At 54.4% G+C, this 20,898-nt stretch overlaps 4 protein-coding genes across 14 annotated transcripts; 1 reads left to right on the top strand and 3 right to left on the bottom strand.

Annotated features, from left to right (window-relative positions):
- Positions 1–2,396: 2,396 nt before the first annotated feature.
- Positions 2,397–5,904, bottom strand: Cfl1 (cofilin 1). Of its 4 annotated transcripts, none has more exons than XM_021731780.3 (4): positions 5,760–5,904; positions 3,569–3,876; positions 3,270–3,346; positions 2,397–3,060 (listed from the first exon to the last, which is right to left on the bottom strand). In XM_021731780.3, the coding sequence occupies exons 1-4, from the start codon at positions 5,760–5,762 to the stop codon at positions 2,948–2,950; spliced, it is 501 nt and encodes a 166-aa protein (XP_021587455.1). In that variant the 5' UTR covers positions 5,763–5,904; the 3' UTR covers positions 2,397–2,947. The 4 variants fall into 4 exon arrangements, with proteins under 4 accessions (XP_021587455.1, XP_040140033.1, XP_077901718.1 ...); XM_040284099.2 differs by lacking the exon at positions 5,760–5,904 and adding an exon at positions 5,480–5,632; XM_078045592.1 differs by lacking the exon at positions 5,760–5,904 and adding an exon at positions 4,610–4,825.
- Positions 5,764–7,020, bottom strand: LOC144376971 (uncharacterized). The gene is made up of 3 exons (XM_078045595.1): positions 6,832–7,020; positions 6,351–6,399; positions 5,764–6,042 (listed from the first exon to the last, which is right to left on the bottom strand). Exons 1-3 carry the CDS (start codon positions 6,841–6,843, stop codon positions 5,798–5,800), a joined length of 306 nt encoding a protein of 101 aa, XP_077901721.1. The 5' UTR covers positions 6,844–7,020; the 3' UTR covers positions 5,764–5,797.
- Positions 7,021–7,200: 180 nt separating this feature from the next.
- On the top strand, positions 7,201–13,932 carry Mus81 (MUS81 structure-specific endonuclease subunit). Of its 7 annotated transcripts, none has more exons than XM_021731778.3 (17): positions 7,201–7,344; positions 7,458–8,423; positions 8,512–8,638; positions 8,858–8,943; positions 9,417–9,515; positions 9,675–9,743; positions 9,892–9,977; positions 11,053–11,193; positions 11,343–11,438; positions 11,533–11,654; positions 11,744–11,841; positions 12,405–12,521; positions 12,614–12,709; positions 12,855–12,983; positions 13,057–13,160; positions 13,597–13,680; positions 13,763–13,932. In XM_021731778.3, the coding sequence occupies exons 2-17, from the start codon at positions 8,289–8,291 to the stop codon at positions 13,827–13,829; spliced, it is 1,656 nt and encodes a 551-aa protein (XP_021587453.2). In that variant the 5' UTR covers positions 7,201–7,344; positions 7,458–8,288; the 3' UTR covers positions 13,830–13,932. The 7 variants fall into 7 exon arrangements, with proteins under 7 accessions (XP_021587453.2, XP_077901707.1, XP_077901709.1 ...); XM_078045581.1 differs by having other exon boundaries at positions 8,512–8,686; positions 13,547–13,680; XM_078045580.1 differs by having other exon boundaries at positions 7,202–7,344; positions 8,512–8,686.
- Positions 13,933–14,643: 711 nt separating this feature from the next.
- Efemp2 (EGF-like fibulin extracellular matrix protein 2) lies at positions 14,644–20,879 on the bottom strand. Of its 2 annotated transcripts, none has more exons than XM_078045584.1 (10): positions 20,527–20,879; positions 19,830–19,878; positions 19,005–19,211; positions 18,338–18,460; positions 17,945–18,061; positions 17,683–17,802; positions 16,351–16,470; positions 16,136–16,262; positions 15,714–15,909; positions 14,644–14,946 (listed from the first exon to the last, which is right to left on the bottom strand). In XM_078045584.1, exons 1-10 carry the CDS (start codon positions 20,839–20,841, stop codon positions 14,785–14,787), a joined length of 1,536 nt encoding a protein of 511 aa, XP_077901710.1. In that variant the 5' UTR covers positions 20,842–20,879; the 3' UTR covers positions 14,644–14,784. The 2 variants fall into 2 exon arrangements, with proteins under 2 accessions (XP_077901710.1, XP_005333473.1); XM_005333416.5 differs by lacking the exon at positions 20,527–20,879 and adding an exon at positions 20,106–20,488.
- Positions 20,880–20,898: the final 19 nt, after the last annotated feature.

The following is a 20,898-nucleotide window of genomic DNA, read 5'->3' as shown; positions in this document are numbered from 1 at the left end:
ATACAAAGCCAAAGCCTCTAAACTTTACTTTTTTCTTTTAATACTTTTTTTATTTGTAGATGGACACAATACCTTTATTTTGATTATTTTTATGTGGTGCTGGGATTGAACCCAGGGCCTCATGCATGCTGGGCAAGGGCTGTACCACTGAGCTACAACCCCAGACCCTTAACTTTCAAGCCTTTTGTGATCAGGCCACTGCTGCCTTTCTCAGCTTTGTCCAACATGCCCGCCCCCCCAACCTATGACTGTCCTCTGACACATACCAAGCTTGCACATCTCCAGAGCCTTTGCCTCTGTCTGGCTAACTCCATTGCAAAGGCCCAGATCAGAGACCACTTCCACTCTGAAGTCTTCCCTGGCTGGCTCCCTTGAGCATCAGGGCTTTCTGACCTTTAGTGGTTACCAAGTGAGTCTCTGCTGGATATTTTGAGGAAGAGGGGGACTCCCACACCTTAGCTGCCCTTTTGGATAACTTGCTTCCCAGTCCCCACCAACCTGATGCACAAGTTGGAGGGCCAGGTGGCCTGTTAGACATGCTAAGATATTACATACTCATGGACAGTCTAGGTCAGGCGCAGCCCCAAGGCACCCTCAGAGCTGGAAGTCAATGTGGGGAGGGTGAGCAGGCAAAGCTGTGAGCAGTGATTACCCTGTGACTGGTGGCTGTAGGACCTACTGTACCAGCAGCTACCGGCAACCATGAGAATGCCAGTAAGGATTTGGATAAAGCATGCACCAGGAACTGGGAGATGACCAGCTGAGAGCCACCAACAGCTGTGTTGCCAGTGATTTGATTGCCTGACTCTGCCAAGCAGGGTGATCCCCACAGCCCACAGTCCCCAAACTGCTACCCAGCTATACTGCCTATTCCCAATTCTCCACCTTGCAAGAGCCTGTGGACTGCAGATCCTGCTGGGTCTCCTTTTTCCACAAAAAAAGTTGGTAGAGCTGGAACTCAACATGCGAAGGTGAGAGCCCCCAGCTTCTCCCAAGTGTGTGCCTGTGTTGGGCAGGGGTCAGGTGGCCTGTTAGCAGCTCCATCTTGGGCCAGGACCCATAAGCTGAGGTGTGGAAAGGAAAGCTCCCAGCCTAAGGAAGGAGTAGGGAAATTAAAGTATCTCTCCTTTGCAGATCAGCACCCTACTTCTCCAGAAAACCCTTGTTCTGGAGATTCAGCAGCCAGACCCTGCCCTGAGACTAGGCCTCAATTCCTCCTCCCCTAAAAATGGTCTCCCAGCCATAGCCTCATGCTGAATCCAACTTTCCCATCATTGAAGTTCATTAGACACTGTTGCCCCACCTTCGTTCTTAATAAAGAGCCTGACTTTGCAACAAGGGGACCTACTTGTCTTTGCTTCTCACAGCTCAAGGCACACCTTAGGACAGGGCAGGATGGTATCAGGCTCTTCAAAGGAAACTGTAAGACCCAGAACAGCCAAGGTTTGCCTCACAAATCCTAGGAAAGACCATACTTCAGACTAATCACATTTTCTTGACCAAGAAAATGGACCCACATCTCCAGCCTCCCTCCCTCCCATAACTTGCAAAGTTAAGGAATGGTATTAACTCCAGAATTTTCCACTATTACTATTATGATTATTATTTTTGGCCCTGGGGATTTGACAGTTCTATGCCACTGAGCTATATCCTCCAGCCCCTTTTGGGGTCTCCAAAGTTGTCAAGATTATAGGTATATGCCACTGCCCCCAGCTCGATTGGGGTAGTTTTAAACTTCATATTACCTCAACTCACTCTGCCCTGGTCCAGGCTTCTTAGCTATTTGTGCCTGTTAGGCAGTGAAAGCCCAAAGTATAGGCTGGAAAGAGCCCACAGAAATGCTGGCAAGAGGCTAAGGACCTTGGTTATATACAGAGAGGTGGGACTACAGACACCTGAGTCTTAAGTCCTGGGCTCCACCTGGCTGGCCCCATCTTGCATGGACTCCAGCCAAATCTAAAGAAGGCCAAAGGCTTAACTTAGCTTTCTGACTCAGAGCAGCCACTCAACACAGCACTCATAAATTACGTTAATCAGCCATCCTAAGGATGAGGAGAGGAAAGATAACCCAAGAGAACCTTGAGGGTGGACAAAGTAGTTCAACAGAGCACTTGTAACCTGCACTGCAACCCACACCAGACCAGGGACACCCCACCTCAATAAGGCTCCAGGGGCAACTAATTCTGGTGTGAAGCTATTTCTGTTAGTGTCCCTGCATTAACAGCAGACACACCATGTGCTCTGCCACCCACCTTGGTAACAACTGCAACATTAAGAGCATCAACTATTAGAAGGGAGTCTCAGAAAGTCACCAGGAAGACAAGGGGGTGGGGTGCAGAGGAGAGAGACTGTTCCTTTCAGTACACCCCCCTGCCAAGCCTCAACTAAAACAAATACCACATTAACAAGCCTTTTTATTGTTGTCTTTTTTTGTTTGTTTTTTGTTTTTTAATTGAAGGTCGCTTACTGGTCCTGCTTCCATGAATGGTCAAGGCCAAGAGAAAAGGGAGGGGAACCAGCCGGCACAGGGAGGGATCATCTCCACAATATTCCATTTATACACAGAACTAAACAGACAAGCACAGAGTCACTATTGCGGTTAGAAATTGGCAGCACGGGATGAGGGAGGAACAGGTGGGAAATAGGGGTGTCGTTAAAAAAAATACAGGCTCCCCCCAAACTGGGTGCCTGGGGGAAGACTTGGTCTGTTTCAACCCAAGAGGAATAGAAGATCAAAAGCAGTTTGGGAAGGCCAGAACCGTCAGGGATGGAGGGAGGAGGAAGGTCCAGGGGGTGGGGGGGCTGTTTGGCAACTGGGGTGAAGGGAATGCCCTCCCCCTGCTGGGATCCCCCCAGCCCCTCCGGTCTGGCAGGAAGGGGGCAGCCTGCAACCCCCTAGGGCAGGTCTGGGGCTGCCAGATGCTCCAGGCAGGGGGCTGGAGGGGGCTCACAAAGGCTTGCCCTCCAGAGAGATGACGGCACTGCCCCCCAGTTTTTCAGCCAGGGTGCAGCGGTCCTTGACCTCCTCATAGCAGTTTGCTTGTAATTCGTGCTTGATCCCTGTGGGGAATAAAAAAGAGCATCTGTGAACAGGAAGCACTGGGGTAGGGGGTTTCTGTGGCTGGGAAGAGAAATCAAGAGCCATCAAGAGCAGATGGATGAGATAAGAAACCGCCCAACAGGAGTGAAGATGGGAGGGGAAACCCCCTCTGCCATGTCATTCACCCCATCTGCAGCCGATACAGAAAAGTACACATTGTGGTCTCTACCTGTCAGCTTCTTCTTGATGGCGTCCTTGGAACTAGCATAGATCATTTTGCTCTTAAGGGGTGCGGATTCAGGGGCCCTAGAGAGAAACCAAGAGTCAGGAAACTTGCCACCAACTGCCCTCAGGCTCTGCACAACCCAGAGAAACACTTAAGCTAACCTCCAGCACTGAGGAAGTTTGTCAAGTTCCCCACTAACAAGTGTTATTTTACAAACCCTCTTCCAAAACCCCTCCAACTAGTAAGACAAATGTCAAGCTCTTCTGAGAAAGAAGACAAAACTGCCTGAATGAGAAGCTCACCAGAAGATAAACACCAGGTCCTCTTTCTTGCTCTCCTTGGTCTCATAGGTAGCATCATAGAGGGCATAGCGGCAGTCCTTGTCTGGCAGCATCTTGACAAAGGTGGCGTAGGGATCATCCACAGTCTGGCCCACATCACCTACCAGGATCTCCTTGCCCTCCTCCAAGATGATGTTCTTCTTGTCCTCACTCAGGCAGAACAGCACTGCCTTCTTACGCTTCTTCACTTCCTCTGGCGTTGAAGATTTGCGTACCTTCATATCATTGAATACCTTGATGACGCCATCAGAGACAGCCACACCAGAAGCCTGAGAAATGAAACCAGACACACCTCATAAGAATTCTGTAGAACTGCTCCTTACAGTCCCTCCTTTCTGTTCTCAAGAGATCTCTGTCTGGATGCCAAGTACAGTCCTTAGCCCTAGTCTCAAGGGATCACTAATTCCCTTCCCAAGGCAAGTCATTACTTTCCCACTCAACTCACCACCAAAAAACCAAATAGCCTACAACCACTGCATGGCAGCCCTGGAAAAGACCTTCAGTTACCTAATTCAAAATCCCCTGTCCCCCATCTTACAGGATAGCAACTGAAAACCTGTAAAAAGCAAAGCCTTGGCTGCACTGTGAACCCAGAATTAAAAAAACCCATAGGCTAAGAGTTTGGTTCCTACTCTTGGTACTCCATCTCAGTCTTTGGATAAAGGGATGCCTTTGAACTTCACAGGCCGAAGGACCAAAAACCTGGGCCCTAGTATCCAAAGAGGAAACCAAGATTCTATAACACTCCAGATGGGTCACCAACAGGTATACAATTAGTTTTGGCAAGCCCATCAGAACGGCTCTATGCAGTTATTACAAAACGACACTCTTCCCTTCAGAGATCTTCCCCCAAAAAAGAAAGAAATTCTAACTCCCAATTAGGACCCTGCTGGACAATTCCCTGTCCTCCAGGAGTGGTTCTGGGTCCCAGAGTTGCTAATACCAGGCATAACTATAGTTCCCAGCATCTTCGAGCCCTCTTTAAACTATGCTGGATCGTACTAGAGGAAGCTCTAAGGAGAGGCAGCGACTGTCCCTGGCGAAATCCGCTCCCCCAACCCCGCCCGCGGAACTGCAGCGGAAGCTGGCCACGTGACTCGGCCACTTCCGGAGTAGGCGGAGAAGAGATGGGCTAGGTCCGGCCCCCTCCCAAAGAAAGAAACCCGTTCGGGAAAGGCAGTGGCACCTCCAGGACCTCAACATCCAGAAAGCACCTTTAAGGACGAGACTGTAGGCCTGTCAGCTACAGGCTGTAATCTGGGAGCTTACACAAGCCTTAGTTCTCGAAGCCTTCGGGCTAAATATAGGGGGCGGGACGGTTTCCGGGCGGTGCCTGCCTGGGTCACTTCCCTAAACTCGGCTCCACCCTCAGGCCCCATCCGGCAAAGCCAAAGGCCCGTTTGTCGGGAGCTTTCAGCCCCGGTGGACAGGCTTGAATGTATGCGCACGCGCCGGCCGGTCGACAGTGCTGTTCCAACGCCGGCCGGCGGTACAGGCGAAAACCCAGTTCGCAGTGCGCGCTCGCTCGCAGGTCCACGGCCTCTAAGATCCACTCCAAGCCTTACAGTGCAAGCCCCTAACCGTCGGCCCGGCGCCCCAAACAGGACGCCGTCGACATAGCATCCCCCTAGGCACCGCGCCCCCGCCTCTCCCGGGAGCCGGCATTCCCTGCCACCTGCTCCCGAGACAGACCCGCCCGCCGAGGGAGGGTAACGAAGAGAAAGGAACAGCCCTTGGGTGGGGCGCGCGCGCCGAGACCTCGCGCGCGCTTTTCTCTGGCCGTCCCCGGGCCAGGTTTGGACGCCGCGTGCTCTGCTGGGGGCGCGCCCTCGTGAAACGCGCTACGCCGGCTGCTTCGCGAGGGGCGCGTACCCGCGAGCCCCCTCCCCCACGCCCGGTGTCCGCGCGGGCGCACCAGCGGATGGGGGAGGGGAAAGGAGTCCAGGGGGCGCGCGAGCGACGTCCCAGCCGGCCCTTCCTCGCTTCCACGGGCGCGCACGCGCGGGCCATCGCCGTCCGCCCCTCAGTGCGAGACCCTCATCCCGCCTGGGGCGCTGGGGGAGGGGTTGCCGACATCAATCCCCGGTGACCCCCGCGCGCAAGCGACCGATCCGCAGCCGCCTCCCCTCGGGCACCGTGACCTGCCGCTCACCATGTTTCCGGAAGCGAAAGGAAGACGACAAGAAGAGCCTACGAAGACGAGAGTCGCCGCAGCTGCTGCCGGGATCCGACTGAACGCGGCCTCTCCCGGCCCCTTCCGTTTAGTAGGAGCCGCACAATGAGGGGCGGGGCGAGCTTCCGGCGCTCCCCGAGCGGGCCGACGGGAAATGGAGTCCAAGGGTGCTGCGCCGTCGTGGGGTTCTCTGGGTAATAGTCTGTCGCATGGCCCACCACCCTGCTCCGCAGTGCATGCGTGGAAATGTAGGCCGAGGCAGCTGAAGGGGTGGAGACATGGCGCGGAAAGTGAGCCCATTGGTGGAATTTCCCAGGAAACGTTCTGATCTGAGCTATAGTCCCGGCGCTGCGTAAAATGACCTGAAAACCTTTCCCTACTAAACCGTTCCCCAGTGAAACGGTTTTTCTACGACCCACCTGTCACTTTCTGAATCCCTTAGTCTTAAGTTTTTATCTGGAATAGAATTTTGCTTCTCTGAATCGAAGCAACTATTCATTGGCCCGGAATCTCGTCCTAAAGAAAGGAGAATCGCAAGTATAAAGGTGTCCTAAATAAATATTTGAGTACCTTTCGTATACGAAGCCACTGTGGTCTCCGGAGGAAAGGTCATATGCAACTTCAACAAAATAAGAATAGGAGGGAGAAAGGCCATTAGGAAAAATTTGAAAGGGGAGCTTTGTTCTTGCTTAAAGATGTTTGTAAAATCCATTGCCTAATAAAGAGGGGAGGCGAGGATTTGTGCATTCAAGAATTCTTGTGCCTTTCACCATATAGGGAGAAGAGGGGAAAGATACCAAGCTAGATTTGAACCTAGTTCATAGGGTTATGGCTATTCTGATACTCGCAAAAAGGAGCAGGACCTTAAGGGTAATTAGAGTGGGAAGCTCTGGGAAAATTTCGTTAGCCTAGAACAATGGCCATGACTTCACATTCTGCAGGAAAAGAAGGCAAGGTCGCGAACATGTCAGAAGCAAGGGGAATTGGCGACCTTAATCCCATTAGCAGAATAAAGAGTGTAAATGGAGAACAGTGCCAGGGAGTGGGGTACCTCACAGAGCATGCCGGGGGTTGTAGTCGGGGACACCCAAACGCACCGCCGACGGGCCAAACTCCTGGAGCTTCAGGTAGAGGCGGTAGTTCGACCCCGCCTCCCCCAAGCGGGGGCGCTTCAAGAGGCTACTAGCACCACCTTTTTAGAAATTAGCATTTTCCCAGAGCAACGAGGAGGGGGAGGGGGCTTCGCAGTTACCCTGGAGAGCTCTCCGCCCGCCCCCGACAGCGGGATGCCCTAGATGTCCTTATTAGGACAAGAGACCAGAGGGGGTGGGGCCAGGCCGAAAGCCGACTTCAGGCTCCTTATAAGGCCTCGTGGGGAGGGAGGCGGGAGCCGGGAGCCTGCTGGGGATGCTACACCGCTGGCTAGGCGGAGTCTGAAGGGCGGGCCTGAGGTCTGGCGCCCGCCTCTCTCCCAGCAGGCCCGCACCTCCCGACTTCCGGCAAGATAGCTAGAGGCCTGGGCGGGGAGCGGGAGGGGTTGCTTCAACCCGTGTCCTGCTCCATTGTAAGTGTCCGTCAACCCGGAACCTCTTTTAAGGGTCCTCAATCCACTCGAGGATCCCCCACTTCGAATGAGCCACAGAAGTGACGAGTGTTCTTTTCTACCTTTGTCTACAGCCGGCTACGCGAGATCCGACCACGTGCCCACCTGAGGCCTCCCCACTTACTTGCCAGGACTGGCGGCATCTCTTTCTTACTGTCTTTCTCCTACTTTTCCTCTCCCTCGGTCCACCTAGCTTGGGCATTCTGTGCAATCCCCGACTTCGCAGCCCCAGGCACACACTCACGCCGCACACGATGCACACGCAGGGTCCCGCGGCTCCAGATCACTATTTCCTCAGATCCTTCGCTCTTTCTGCCTTACCCTTGGGTCCTCATCCCTTGCACACCTTCCTAGATGTCTCTCCCACAAATATAATTACACTCACTTGCCCACACCCCCTACAAATCTTTTCAAGTCCAGTCTCTGTCCAACCTCTTTTGCAAAGGTGAGGCTGAAACTCAGACCTTGGAACAGGCAAATTAAGGTTGCTCCGTTAAGCGCCGGCTCAGTCCGCCCTCCCAGTCGCAGGAGGCGCTGTCGGTCTTCCTATTGCTTGCACAAGATGCCCCTGCTCACTCATTGGAGAAGGGTGGGAGGAAGGGGCGTGTCAAGGCTCCAAGGCTTGGAGACGGCGGGTCCTGAAGGCTGATCCTGGACTTGGGGAGGGGAGGGAGGCAGCTTAAGCGAAAGGTGATAGCGACCGCTCTCCAGTTAGTCGCTTCGAGTAGTGCAGGGCCGGGAGGGCGGCAGGAGGCTACCTTCCAGCTAGTTACCCTCTGGGGCCACGTGATTAGACAGGTCCCGCCCTCACACTACCCCCAGCCAGGTGTTCCATTCCCGACCCCAGAACTGGAGGTGCCCGAGTCTCACGGGCTCGAGGCGCCAGAGGATCCGCCCTGGGACTCATGGCGGCGCCGGTCCGCCTGGGCCGAAAACGGCCGCTGCCGGTTTGCCCCAACCCGCTTTTCGTACGCTGGCTGACCGAGTGGCGGGATGAGGCGGCCAGCAGGGGGCGTCGCACGCGTTTCGTGTTTCAGAAGGTGGGTTCCAGTCAATTGGGAACAGGTGCTGGCGGAACCAGACGACCTGGCCTATCCTGACCTAGTTCCCTTCCCCTACCCCTGCCAGGCGCTGCGCTCCCTCAGGCGGTACCCTCTGCCCCTGCAAAGCGGGAGGGAAGCTAAGATACTCCAGCACTTCGGAGATGGGCTCTGCCGTATGCTAGATGAGCGGCTGCAGCAGCACCTAGCTTCAGGTGGTGATCACCTCCGGCAGGAATGGGAAGATCCTCCGTTTCCCCCAGGTGCAACCTCTATCTCGAATACTTAAGTTTCGAGATTCCCAACTCCTGTCCTAGTTGCTGTTTGACTTGGGGCTAGTGATTGGCACTCACATACACAAGCAGACTGCATCCCAGACCTCACAACTGCCAGATTACGTGTGATGCGGGACTCGTTTTCTTTTGTTCCCACAGATAACCCAGCTTCTGGCTCATCATCTGGAGAGATGCGTCCAACCCAGAAAGGGTCACCTGCCCATGTCCAGGACTCTTCCATGCCAGTGAGGAAACGGCAAGGGGACTGGGAAACGAAATGGGAGTACTGCTAGTAGGATTTCTTGATTTGAGAATGTTAACAGGCCTGAGTCCAAATCTCATGGGTGATGCCTGGCCTAGGGCAAATGACTTATCTTCTCTGAGACTGTGTTTTAGCTGCAATGGGAATATTGACAACAGCTGTAGAGGGAATTCCTTAACGAAGCTATTTAAGGGGGCCCAGCCCAGGAAGTAATGGGGCTGCTGTTGGTGTTCCTGCTCTGCAGTGGGTGGCAGAACTGAGGCTGGGCCAGACAGCTGCCCCCTGCTCTGCAACTCTGCACTGTCCCATCCAGATTTGCAGGGGGTCATTCAAGAAAACTGGAGGCAACTGAGGGACTTGCTCAGCACCATGAAGTCAGCTGAAACAGCCATGCCAGGAAATGAGCCGTCAGTGACTTGCCAGCATTTGTGTTCAGAGTCCCTATGTTCCTTTCAGGTTCTTGCCCAGCCCCAAGCAGGAGGCTCAAGTGGCTACTGGCCAGCTCGGCACTCAGGAGCCCGAGCAGTTCTCCTGGAGCTCTACCAGGAACACTTGGTTAGTAGCCACACTGGTAATAGCCAATAGAGGCAGTGGGAGTGAGGGGAGGCTCCTGGAAGTGCCTTTCTGGGTAAGGTGGGCAGAGAACATCCCTGTCACTTTGGCAGAGTGAGGAGGAGCCTCAGCACTGAACCTACCCTGTTGTTTCTGTTTGAGAATCCCGCAGGCCGCAGCTTCCTAACCAAAGAGGAACTGCTGCAGAGGTGTGCCCAGAAGGCCCTCAAGGTGAGCACCAAGGTGGAGGAAGACAGGTGGAGCCCATCAAACTGCACTTCATGGCAGTGAGCAGTGGCATGGGTCCTGGCCAGCACCTGGAGCTAGCTTAGATTTGTAGCACTACAGGCTCTCTGAGGGTCTCTTTCTCTATCAACAGGTAGTCCCTGGGAATGCTCAATCCTGGCCAGCTCTCCGTTCCCTCCTGCATAGGAACCTGGTCCTCAGGACACACCAGCCAGCCAGGTGAGACCAGATTCAGGGAATACAGGAGGCAGGGACAGGATACATGTGATATTCTTGGTGAGTCCCTACAGTTGCACAATTTGCTGTTGAGGCAGGGAAAGATTGGCCTTTCCCACAAGGAGCCTACACTAAGCTGGGAGGCTGAGAAAAGAGGATTGCAAGTTCAAGGCCAGCCTCGGCAACTCAGCAAGACCCTGTCTCAAAATATAAAAAGGGTTAGGGATGTAGCTCAATAGAAAAGTGCTCCTGGATTCAGTCTCCAGTATCAAACCAACAAAGGAGCCCACACTGTTGGAGTACCAGGAGCATGTGAGCAATGGGGGGCAGCAGGGGATGGAGGATGGGTGCCAGAGTTGTTACAGGAGCTGAAAGCCTTTGCCAAGGAGAGGGCATTTAGCATGTCTTAAATTTTGCTTTTCTTGTTTGTTTGGTTTTGGCAGTGGGAATTAAACCAGAGGGCCTTTACCGCTGAGCTACATCCCCCAGCCTTTTTACTTTATTGCATCTATTTTGAGACAGGGTCTTACTCAGTAGTTCAGATCCTCTCTAAGTTGCTGAGGCTGACCTTGCACTTCTGATTCTCCTGCCGCAGTCTCTGGAGTTATTAAGATTACAGGCATGAGATGTATTAAAATCTGGCTATTAGGCCTCCACCACCATATCCCACTTTCTGAGATCCTAGCTACTTGGTAGGTTGAAGTGAGATTAAAATTTAGCAAGAGGCAGACTCAGAAATTTTAAAAAGCTGGGAATGAGGCTTAATGGTAGAGTGTCCCTGGGTTCAATCCCCAGGGCAAAAAAAAAAAAAAACTGGGAGGGGACTCATAGGCAGGTAGGAGAGAATAGAATGAGCAAACGAGGAGAAAAAAGTTTTTGCCTGTGACATGTATTACACAGGGCAAATAACAGTAGGAAGACCCCCAGGAAACTGATCTGAGAGACAAGAAGACAGGGAGCCAGTGGACTTGTTTTTGCACAGGGCTGCCAAGATGGAGAGAGGCCCGCCTAGCTGGGTGACAGCCTGCCAGATGTGAGTGAAGAAGGGAAAGCTATATTTGTCTCCTCCACCTCCCAGGTACTCACTGACCCCAGAGGGCCTGGAGCTGGCCCAGAAGTTGGCTGAGTCAGAAAGCCTGAGCTTACTGAATGTGGGCACTGGACCTGAGAAGCTCTCTGGGGAGGAGTCAGCAGTGCCAGGAGCAGCCTCAGCTGAACTGTGAGGAGAAAAGGGGGGGGCGGGGCAAAAATGAAGCCAACACCACACCTTTATCTCTGATCTACACCTGCTGCCCTACCTTCTGTGGGTTGTAGGGGGATGCCCTGGCACTGGGAGTTCTAGCCTCACATAGAGCACCCCCTCCATAGTGGTGCCAGTGAAGGAGGGGTCCATCAGCCACTGCTGGAGCTGAGGCCTAGAGAGTACAAGGTGCTATTGTGTGTGGACATCAGCGAGACCAGGGGGTAAGTAGAGGGGGGAAATCCATGAGGATGATCAGAAGATGCTGCAGGGTAGAGCGTACTGGCCTGATCTTGGTCTCCCTCCCTGTTATTTCAGGGCAGGACATAGGCAAGAGCTGCTCCGAGAGCTACAACGGATGCATGTGGCCCATACAGTGCGTAAACTGCACGTTGGGGACTTTGTGTGGGTGGCACAGGAGATCAGGCCCAGAGACCCAGGTAAATGGCTGTGGATGGGCAGGCACTAGAGGCAGGCCTTGGGGAGAGAGGTGGGACACAAGCCAATGGGTTCTTTAACTTCTTGGCAGCCAGACCTGGAGAGTTAGTCCTGGATCACATCGTGGAACGCAAGCGCCTAGACGACCTGTGCAGTAGCATCATCGACGGCCGCTTCCGGGAGCAGAAGGTTCCTTTGCTGGACCTCCTCGCCTTGCTTTTTCTGCCTGCACCAGGGTCACTGCCTCAGCCCAAAGGCAGCTGGGGAGCACTGCTGGGTGTTCTCAAGGCAGAGCCCTCAATGCATGCAGCCACGCCCTATTAAAGCTGCTGTAGGCAGCCCCAGGTTCAGATCCCCTCAGGCCACCAGGAATATAGTGAGAATGGAGGATTCTTAGCTGGGCCAAGGAGCACGTTAAAGACCCCCTCTGTACCCAGCCCCTGCAGTCTTGGTTAAACAGGGCCCAAATGTCTGCAAATAGAAATGCAGAGGCTGTGCCTTGGTCCCTGCTGCTACACTGATCCTAGATCAGAGGCCACATAACCCAAGGGAGGCTTGAAGGATGGGCAGTGTTCAGAAACAGAGAAGGGCTTTCCCACAAGTCACAGCACAAGCTCGGGTGTAGAGGCTCTAAGAGATAGCAAAGATGAGGAGGCTAACTGGTGAGACAGTCACACAAATGTGACGTGATAGACAGCCCAAGCATGTGGGCTTACAGGCCTAACCGTCTGCTCCTCTATCTTCCTCCCTAGTTCCGACTAAAGCGCTGTGGTCTGGGGCATCGGGTGTATCTGGTGGAGGAGTATGGCTCAGTCCACAACCTTAGCCTTCCTGAGAGCACACTGCTGCAGGCTGTCACCAACACCCAGGTAAGCCACAAGGCAGGGCCAGGTTTTCAGGGGATATGGTCTGTGGTGGCTCAGGCCAGGATCTGCCACTTCCTGTGGGTCCTTTCCACCAGGTCATTGATGGCTTCTTTGTGAAGCGCACAGTAGACATTAAGGAGTCAGCTGCCTACCTTGCCCTTTTGACAAGGGGCCTGGAGAGACTCTACCAGGTAAGCAGATGCACCTGTCTCAACTGGTCCCTTACCTGGGCCATCACTTCCCCAAGGAGGAAGGCTCAGAGGCCTAGGACTGGGAAAGACTGCTGGGGGCTGACCCTTAGAGCTCTAGCCTGGCCTTAGTCCCCTCTTCCCCCAGGGACACACCCTACGCAGCCGTCCCTGGGGAACCCCAGGGGACCCTGAGTCAGGGGCCAGGCCCTCCCCAAGCCCACTCTGCTCACTCCTCACCTTCAGTGACTTCAACACAGGAGCCATCAAGAACAAGGTACTGCCTCTGCCCAGTTTTTCTTTAGGCATCTTGGCCCCCACCACCTGACACATGCCTTCCTCAACCTCAGGCCCAGTCTGTGCGTGAGGTGTTCGCCAGGCAGCTGATGCAGGTTCGTGGAATCAGTGGGGAGAAGGCAGCAGCCCTGGTGGACCGATACAGCACCCCTGCCAGGTACATCCCTGGATGGCCTTCTAGGGGTCCTCAGCCCTTGCCCTCCTTGCATGGAATGTAGCTTAACCTGTGCTTTTGGAGAGTGGGCCTGGCTCCATTGGACTGTGCAGAGCCAGGGTTAGGCACCCCCAAGGAGCTGAACCCAGGGTTGCTTATGGAGGTTGGTCAGCCAGGACTGGATGATGTCCCAGATATGGGGGAGGGTACATATGGTGCAGCAGAGAATGCTTCCTGGAGGAGAGGGCTGTGGGGGAGCTTTTGCTAATTCTGTCCCAGTGTTCCCAGGAAGCGGGCAGGGCAGGATGGAGCAGGACCAAAATGCCAGGCACAGGAAGTCTGCTGTGTCCTGACCTCCCCACCCCAGGTTGACCCTATTCCTGCTTTAGTTCTCATTGTGCTGGCTCAGATAGTCAGCCATCAAATACCCCATCCCCAGCCTCCTGGCTGCCTATGATGCCTGTGCCACCCCCAAGGAGCAGGAGATGCTGCTGAGCACCATCAAGTGCGGGCGTCTGCAGAGGTGAGAGTGGGAGAGAATCTGAGGGAGTCTGGGGCCTGGGTCACTCTAGATCCCAGCCAACCCTGCCATTCTCTTCCTGTAGGAATCTGGGACCTGTTCTGAGCAGGACTTTATCTCAGCTCTACTGCACTTACAGCCCCTTGACTTGAACTGCAGCCAGAGCCAGAAGCCATCTGGCTCCCCTCCCCCCAAACTAGCCAGCCTTTTAACCAGGACTTTTGGGGCTACAATAAAAATCTTGATGTGTTTGCAGACTTATGTATTATGGAGGCGACACTAGGCTCCAGGGCCCTTGTGAAATATGCAGCAAGTAGATGAAACCATATGGTCCTGGGTTTTTTTTTTTTTTTTTTCTTATTTTTCTTATGCAGTGCTGAGAGTGGAACCCAGGGCCTCCCAAGTGCTAAGCAAGCACTTTACCACTAAACTACACCACCAGCCTGTCTAGTGTATTTTAAAGCAAGCTTCTTGGGACCTGAAGTTCCCTGGTTAGGGAGATGGAGTCAGTGGGGCATTGCAGTTTTGAATCTGTATAATCAGATGGTCCCTGACCATACAAAATTTCCTTTGGTAAGAGGTTCTGCAAGTTGGAAAAGATGAAAAACTACCCACTGGTTGCCTAATTTTATAGATTAGAAAACATGCCCAGGAAGCTACCTAGGACTTGTTCCATACCTAGTTTGAGGCACAGCTAGGACTGGAACCCTGGGCATTCTGTTACTGTCTGGACCAGGGTTTCTCAGCCAGATCTAACACTCAGCTGGGGCCCAGGATCTGCATGCCTTATTACCTTCTTCTCCCTCAGGGTGACTGAAGCCTGTGACAGAGTTCCCAGCTCCCATCAGTGGAGCCCCTCAGCCTGAACACAGAGCCCCCATCCCCCTCTAGGTAGGCTTGGCCTGCCTCCTATAAGCCCAGCCCCTCCTCCAGGCTGAGGTTACCCACCACCTCAGCCACCAGGACTCCTTCTTTCTCCCTTTATTGCCTTTCTCTTTCTGCCCTTCACAACATCTCCCTTTTAGCAGAACAGTCATTCCTGAGCCCCAAGCTCCTTGGCTGCAGGGAGGGTAGCTCCTCCTTCTCCCTTGCTGCAGGTCCCTCCCCTCAGAAGGTGTAGGCCCCCACGAAGATGGTGAGTCTCAGTACAGAGCTGGCCCGGTAGCTCATGAGGGAGTTCATGGTGACCATCTCCAGGTCCAGCACGTACTCCCGGGGGCCCGTCACTGGCCGGGCGAGGACCAGCATGGCGCTGACGTTGTTGATTTGCTGCAGGGCACAGTGGGTGGCAGGAGATGTAGACTGTGTCGGCCCATGTGCCAGGACCCTACCCCAGCATCACCTCCCTCCCTCTGGCTGAGAGGTGGGGAGACAGTCCTGGCCATCAGGCTATAACCCAGGTTCTCATCTGGCTCTGACACCATGTCTCCTCTCTCCTTTACCCTGCCCTCAGATTCTCCTCTCCCTGCCCTTTTAGGTAAAATTACCTAACAAGGGTTCACACTGATGATTCAAGACCAGGTGTGACTTGAAATTGATAGGGAGCTTTGGTGATGCAGAGCAGGCAGATTCCCCTTCGAAGCAATCAGTTTCAAAAACAAAAGCTCTAACGCCAATCGCCTCATCATGCTGAATACAGCACGAGGACCGTGGGTCTGAGACCCTCTCACTGTTCAGTGAGCCACACACAGACCCCCACCCCTACAGCTTATTAACAGAGATGGATTTTTGGACCCCTTCACAAAACTCTGCCACTGTCCTATTTTCATGGGTGAAGAAATTGTGGCCAAATAGGAAAACCAGTCCCAAGGTCTCAAACCCCAGTGCCCAAGGGCCTGTTAGAATTGCCTTTAACATCTATAATTTATACCTTAGGAATATAGACTGTCCCCTGGCTTCCCAAGAAGTCCTACCTCCAAACGGGGAGCTTTGAGAGGAGAGTCTGGGCATAAGTACAATCTAGTTTCTGTTGAGGGCTTCCTGGAATTCCATTTTGGAGTATGCATGTCAGGGGTGGGAGCAGCGGAGAGCCTTACCCTAATGTAGAAGTCCCCTTGTGAGTTTCCAGCACGAATCTGAAAGGCATTGTAGGCACCAGGGTAGACAGAGGTCGCCTGAATCTGGAACACATCTGCTGGCACGCTCCGCTCTGAGGTGATGCTCATGTAGCGGTGCACAATGGATGAAGGCTGCTCCCGACACAGGGGGTTGGAGGCAGGACAGAGGCAGCGGCTGGAGACCCCCCAGGTGGGGGAATATGAATTAGCTCCTGGCCCATCCCCAATATTGCCCAACCCGGAAAGGAGGGACTCCCAAGAGGCTCTGCCTACTTCTGATATAAGACTACAACTCCCACCAGTCCTCGGGGGCACTCACCAGTCCAATAAGATGCCAGTCTGCTCCACAGCCCTCTGGGAGTTTGTAGTTTTTGTGAAGGCAGTACATTGAGCTTACTTACTTGTCTGACACCTGGACATAGGGCTCTAAACAGCGGTTGGTGTCCACACAACGGTAGCCCCCATGGAAGTTGACACAGGTTTGGGCCTCAGAACACTGATGTGCTCCAGACTCACACTCATCAATGTCTGTGCCAAGAGAGGGGGGCTAAGAATCAGGGGCTTTAGGCCACAGGCCTGACATTACTCTGCCCACCCCCCTCCGGGGAACTTGTACCTTGGCAGAGGCGTGTGGCCAGCAGCTGGTAGCCCTGTGGGCAGTGGCACGAGAAGCGGCCTGGCTCATTGACACAGCGGTACTGGCACAGGTAACTGGAGTAGCTGCACTCATCAATATCTGAGGGAAGGCAGGGATGAGGACTCGGGCCATCCTCATAACTGAGTCTCACAAAGGTGTACTGAGAGCCCATTCCCAAGTTAGGCTGAGTGTGGGAAGAGAGGGCAAGAAAAGCTCTGCAGATCTCAAGAGGAAGATAGAGGGTTCAAAGAAAAGTCTGGGTATAGCTCTGTGGTAAGAATTCAGCATGTGTGAGATCCTGGATTCAATCCCCTGCACCACCAAAAAGAGGAAAAAAAGAAAGGTCTTCCTGCCTTCTGGCTCACAGCTGTCTCTTCACCCTAGGACTGTACATACAATAAGTGGGGTGGACCCTGGGAATCTGGAGGCTTGGGTATGAATCCTACTGATTTGGGGGGGGAACTTCAGTTTCCTTGTCAATAAAATGAGCAGTTAAACAAGTCCTGAAAGTGCAGCCTGCTCTAGTTTTCAGTAATCTGATAATTCCTGAAGTCCACAATCAGGCCAAGCACCCAGTCACCTCTGCACACTGTGAACTACACAGGGAGGGCACCATTTTTCTGGCTTTGTTCCCCTCATGCTGCCAGGCACCAACAAGGCTGTATTCCACAGTGAAGCATAGTATAAACAGAGACCATGCCAGGTGACCTGGATAGAACCCTGGCACTATCTCACCCTTTCTGTGTGAACTTCGGCAAGTTACTGAACTTCTTAGTGGGAAAATGAAAGTCACTGTTTACCCAGGACTTATGCTTATTTTCTGCAATCCTCCCACAAACCTGGAGAGAGATATCAATGTCCTCATTTTGGAGAAAGGAAAAAATCGTACCCACCTCCTAGATTAAAAACAGGATGAAATGAGGCCAAGTATATGAGGAAAGTGCCCAGAACAGCCTAGTTCTCAGTAAATGGTTCACTTTTTAAGATCTGATGAAGCCTGTTATTGTCTGACTTCACCCTCCATACAACCCATTGTATAGAAAAAACAGGCTTGGAGAGAAGAGTGACTTGCCCTAGTGCAGATTCAAACCCAAGTGGGCATGACTCCCAGGAAGAGTAGCACCCACATCCTTCTCTGTTTCCCCAGTGAACTTCAGTAGGGACCTAATTGCCTTCCCCACCAGCCTAGCCCAGAGTACATAAGAAATATGTGGCTACAGAGGATAGGACATTAAAGAAAGGACAGTGTGGCCAGATGCTGCAAAGCCTGGGGAACCAATGTAGGAGCTGGGACAGGGGTGGGATTCTCACCACTGCAAGAGAAGCCATCTCGGTGCAGCTCATAGCCCTGGTGGCAGCGACAAAGGAAAGTCCCATAGGAATTGAAGCAGCGCTGCTCACATGGGGCCCCCATGTCACACTCGTTCACATCTAGAGGTTCCAGGAAGGAAAAAACAGGAAGGGTGAAAGCCAAAGAATGGTCCAGAGCCCCCACTCCACCTAGGCTGGTCAGGAAGGAAGCTCCCTGACCTCACACCTCCCTGCCCAGAAGCCTGGCCTGGCCCAGCCTCACCCACACAGGAGCGGTTGTTGGGCCCCAGCTGGAAGCCCGGCTCGCACTGGCAGCGAAAGGAGCCAGGTAGGTTCACGCAGCGGTGCTGACAATAGCGGTAGCGGCACTCGTCTATGTCTGAGAAGGAGGGCAGAGCACAGAAGTCAGGTGGGGCCCAAGCAGGCTGGGACTTAAAGGCTCAGCACCCATAGTCCTGTTTGTGTCTAAGGGGACTGTGTCAGCCAGGAAACACCCACATACAATCTTCCGTGTCTGATGGGAGGGCACAGGTGACAGGGGCCTAGGGGTGGGCTGGAATAAGGGTCAGGTGCTAGGACAAGAGACAGGTGAGAGTCAGGTGCTAGGAAGAGAGCCAAGCCAGAGACACAGAGAAAGGTTGCTCCCTGAACTCACCCACACACTCAGGCCCGATCTTGCGGTAGCCATCAGGGCAGGTACACTGGTAGGAGCCAGGAAGGTTATGGCAATCCTGGCTGGGCCGACAGTCATGCAAAGCTTGGGCACACTCATCCACATCTGCAGGAGATCCCACACGCCATCAAACATGAGTGAGACACCTCAACTTGGGAGGGTGACACAAGCCACATGCCTCTCACATGGACACATGGGTGATGAGTGACCCCAAAAAAGAGGAACAGATGAATTAGACTATCCAAGCAGCACAAGTAAGAGTCCATGTGGGGGCACCCCTAACCTATGACACCCATCAGGGAAGCTCAGGAAACAAGACCTCGTCCATACTCTACCCTCCTCGGGGCAACACTGACTCCAGGATCCTCCCTCCCCCAAGGCCTATGGCTCCCAGGGGTGGGGTCCAGACCAGAAAGAGGGCAGGGACAGAGACTGGGAGGCAGAGTTTTTTCATGTCTCTGCAGGAAACAAGACAGGATCCCAGGGGCTGGTGGGACAGCGGGACATGCACAGGGCCTGCGGTGAGGACGTGGATGAGGATATGGATGGCTCCCTGAAGTCTTTGAGCAAGGGAGGAAAATGAGGTCTGAGTTTTGAAGTAGCTTGCTGAGAAGAAAGGAAGCCTGGATGCAGAGTGGTCCCCACTCACCCACACAGCTCTCCTGTTCGTCGGGCTCATAGCCTGGCGGGCAGGAGTTGGGGTGTTGAGCAGGGGGCACTGGTGGAGGGGGTCCCTCGCCATGTAGGTCATTAATAACAGCAGCTGAGCGGGGCAGGCACAAGTAGCCCCCGTAGTGATTGATGCATTTCATTTCTCCCTTGCAGGCCTCAGGGATGGTAAGACACTCATTGACATCTGCAAAGATGATAGACACAGCCAGTCTCCTAGGCTGGCCCTGGAGGGAGTGGGAGGCAAGGAGCCTAGCATAGTCACCTTTGCACTGTGATTGGGTAAGGCCTTCTCTACTCAACAAGCCAAGCTGCCTGCTCAGGACCCCTCCCCAGATTCTGCCAGGGCTGGAGGTAGGACAGCTGTTCCCACTATTGCCCACATTCTCCCACCTCCAAGTGACTCTCATCCTTTCTCAAAGCTCTAGCTAAAGAGAGATTTGCAGGCCTCTGACCCACCCCTATGGACACTGTCTTCCCAGATTTCAATGGGACAAAGAGCTGGCATAAGAGAGTAGTTCAGAAAGGATGTACACAACCTGGCCCCTCCGGGCAGGGCCTTATTGCTGGTTGGTCTATTGCGGGGAGGGGGTAGAGGCAGAATTTCCTGAGTTTTTTGGACAGGAAAGGGCCAGCCTTAGATGAGCTGGCTCCCAGGGAATCAGAGTCAGCCTGGGTCCAACAGGACTGGGCTGAGAACAGGACCCTGAGGTCCTATTGCAGCTTTTGAAGGTGGTGGTGTCCTTGGGAAGCAGAAATTCCCTTCCCGGTTCCTAGGGGTGGTTTGTCCCCCAGGCACACTCACCCCGGCAGTGCTGACTGTCTGGGTCCCACTCATAGCCATCTGTGCATTCCTGGAAGGAACCAGAGGTAACCATTGATCACCCTAGATTTCTTCCAACCGGCCAGGCCAAGACAAGGGCCTGAGCTCCACCACCCTCCGGCCTGCTCCAAACAATGGTGTCCAGGTCTTCCACCAACCAGGGGAAAGGAGAATTTTCCCCAGCAGCAGCCACCCCAAGATCTTGGTCTCTCTATCCCTGCCCATCCCATCCCAGGTCAGTGGCCCCACTGTCCCCACCGTGTAGCTGTCCGGCTCCTCGGAATCCTGGGGAGACGCTGCCCCCAAGAGCAACAGCAGCAGCGCCCAGAGCAGTAGTGAACCGGGGAGGCAGGAGGCGAAGGGGAGCATCCTGGGGCTGGGAGGTGGTGGGCAGGGGTCAGGGGCCTCGGCCATGGCACCCCCCATATTCTATCTTGGGACTCGGAACCCTGGTCCCAGCCTTCTCCAGCTCAGGACCACGTTTAGGGCCCTGAAAGCCTTCCGGAGCTGGGGGCTGACTCCTCTCGCAGGCCAGGGTCCCAGGCCCACCGCCCGGGGCCGCCCCGCCCCCGCCGAGTGCCTAGCGTTGTGGGCCGAGGAGCGCAGGCCTCTCGGCTCTGCGCTGCGCCGACTCCACGGACACTCAGGCCTGCGCCCTCTTTCCACGACTGCCACTTACTTGGGCCCGCAGCGACCAGCTACTAAGCTGACTCCAGCAATGCCTGCGGGCAGACGGACAGGCGGACGGCGCAGCTCCCTGGACGCGCGGCCCCAGGAAGCGCCCCCCGCCCGCCCGCCCGCCGCGGCGCGGCCCACCCCGGCGCCTCCGCCCGCCCTTCGGCGGATTCCTGAGCCCGCGCCAGGGGGAGGGACCCCGACCCCCGCTTCTCCGCCCCCGGCCGGCCACAGGCCCCCACCCGATCCCCCACGGCGTCAGCCGGAGCCTACTCCGGGCACCCGGCCATGGTCCCCCAGTGCTAGGTCCTGGGGCCATTGGCCTTGATGCCAGGGCCCCATCAAAAATGTTATTCTGCGCACCTAGACTCTACCC

The sequence above is a fragment of the Ictidomys tridecemlineatus genome, chromosome 4 (assembly GCF_052094955.1).
Source record: "Ictidomys tridecemlineatus isolate mIctTri1 chromosome 4, mIctTri1.hap1, whole genome shotgun sequence".
NCBI lineage: Eukaryota > Metazoa > Chordata > Mammalia > Rodentia > Sciuridae > Ictidomys > Ictidomys tridecemlineatus.
This window is presented reverse-complemented; position numbering and strand designations above follow the sequence as displayed.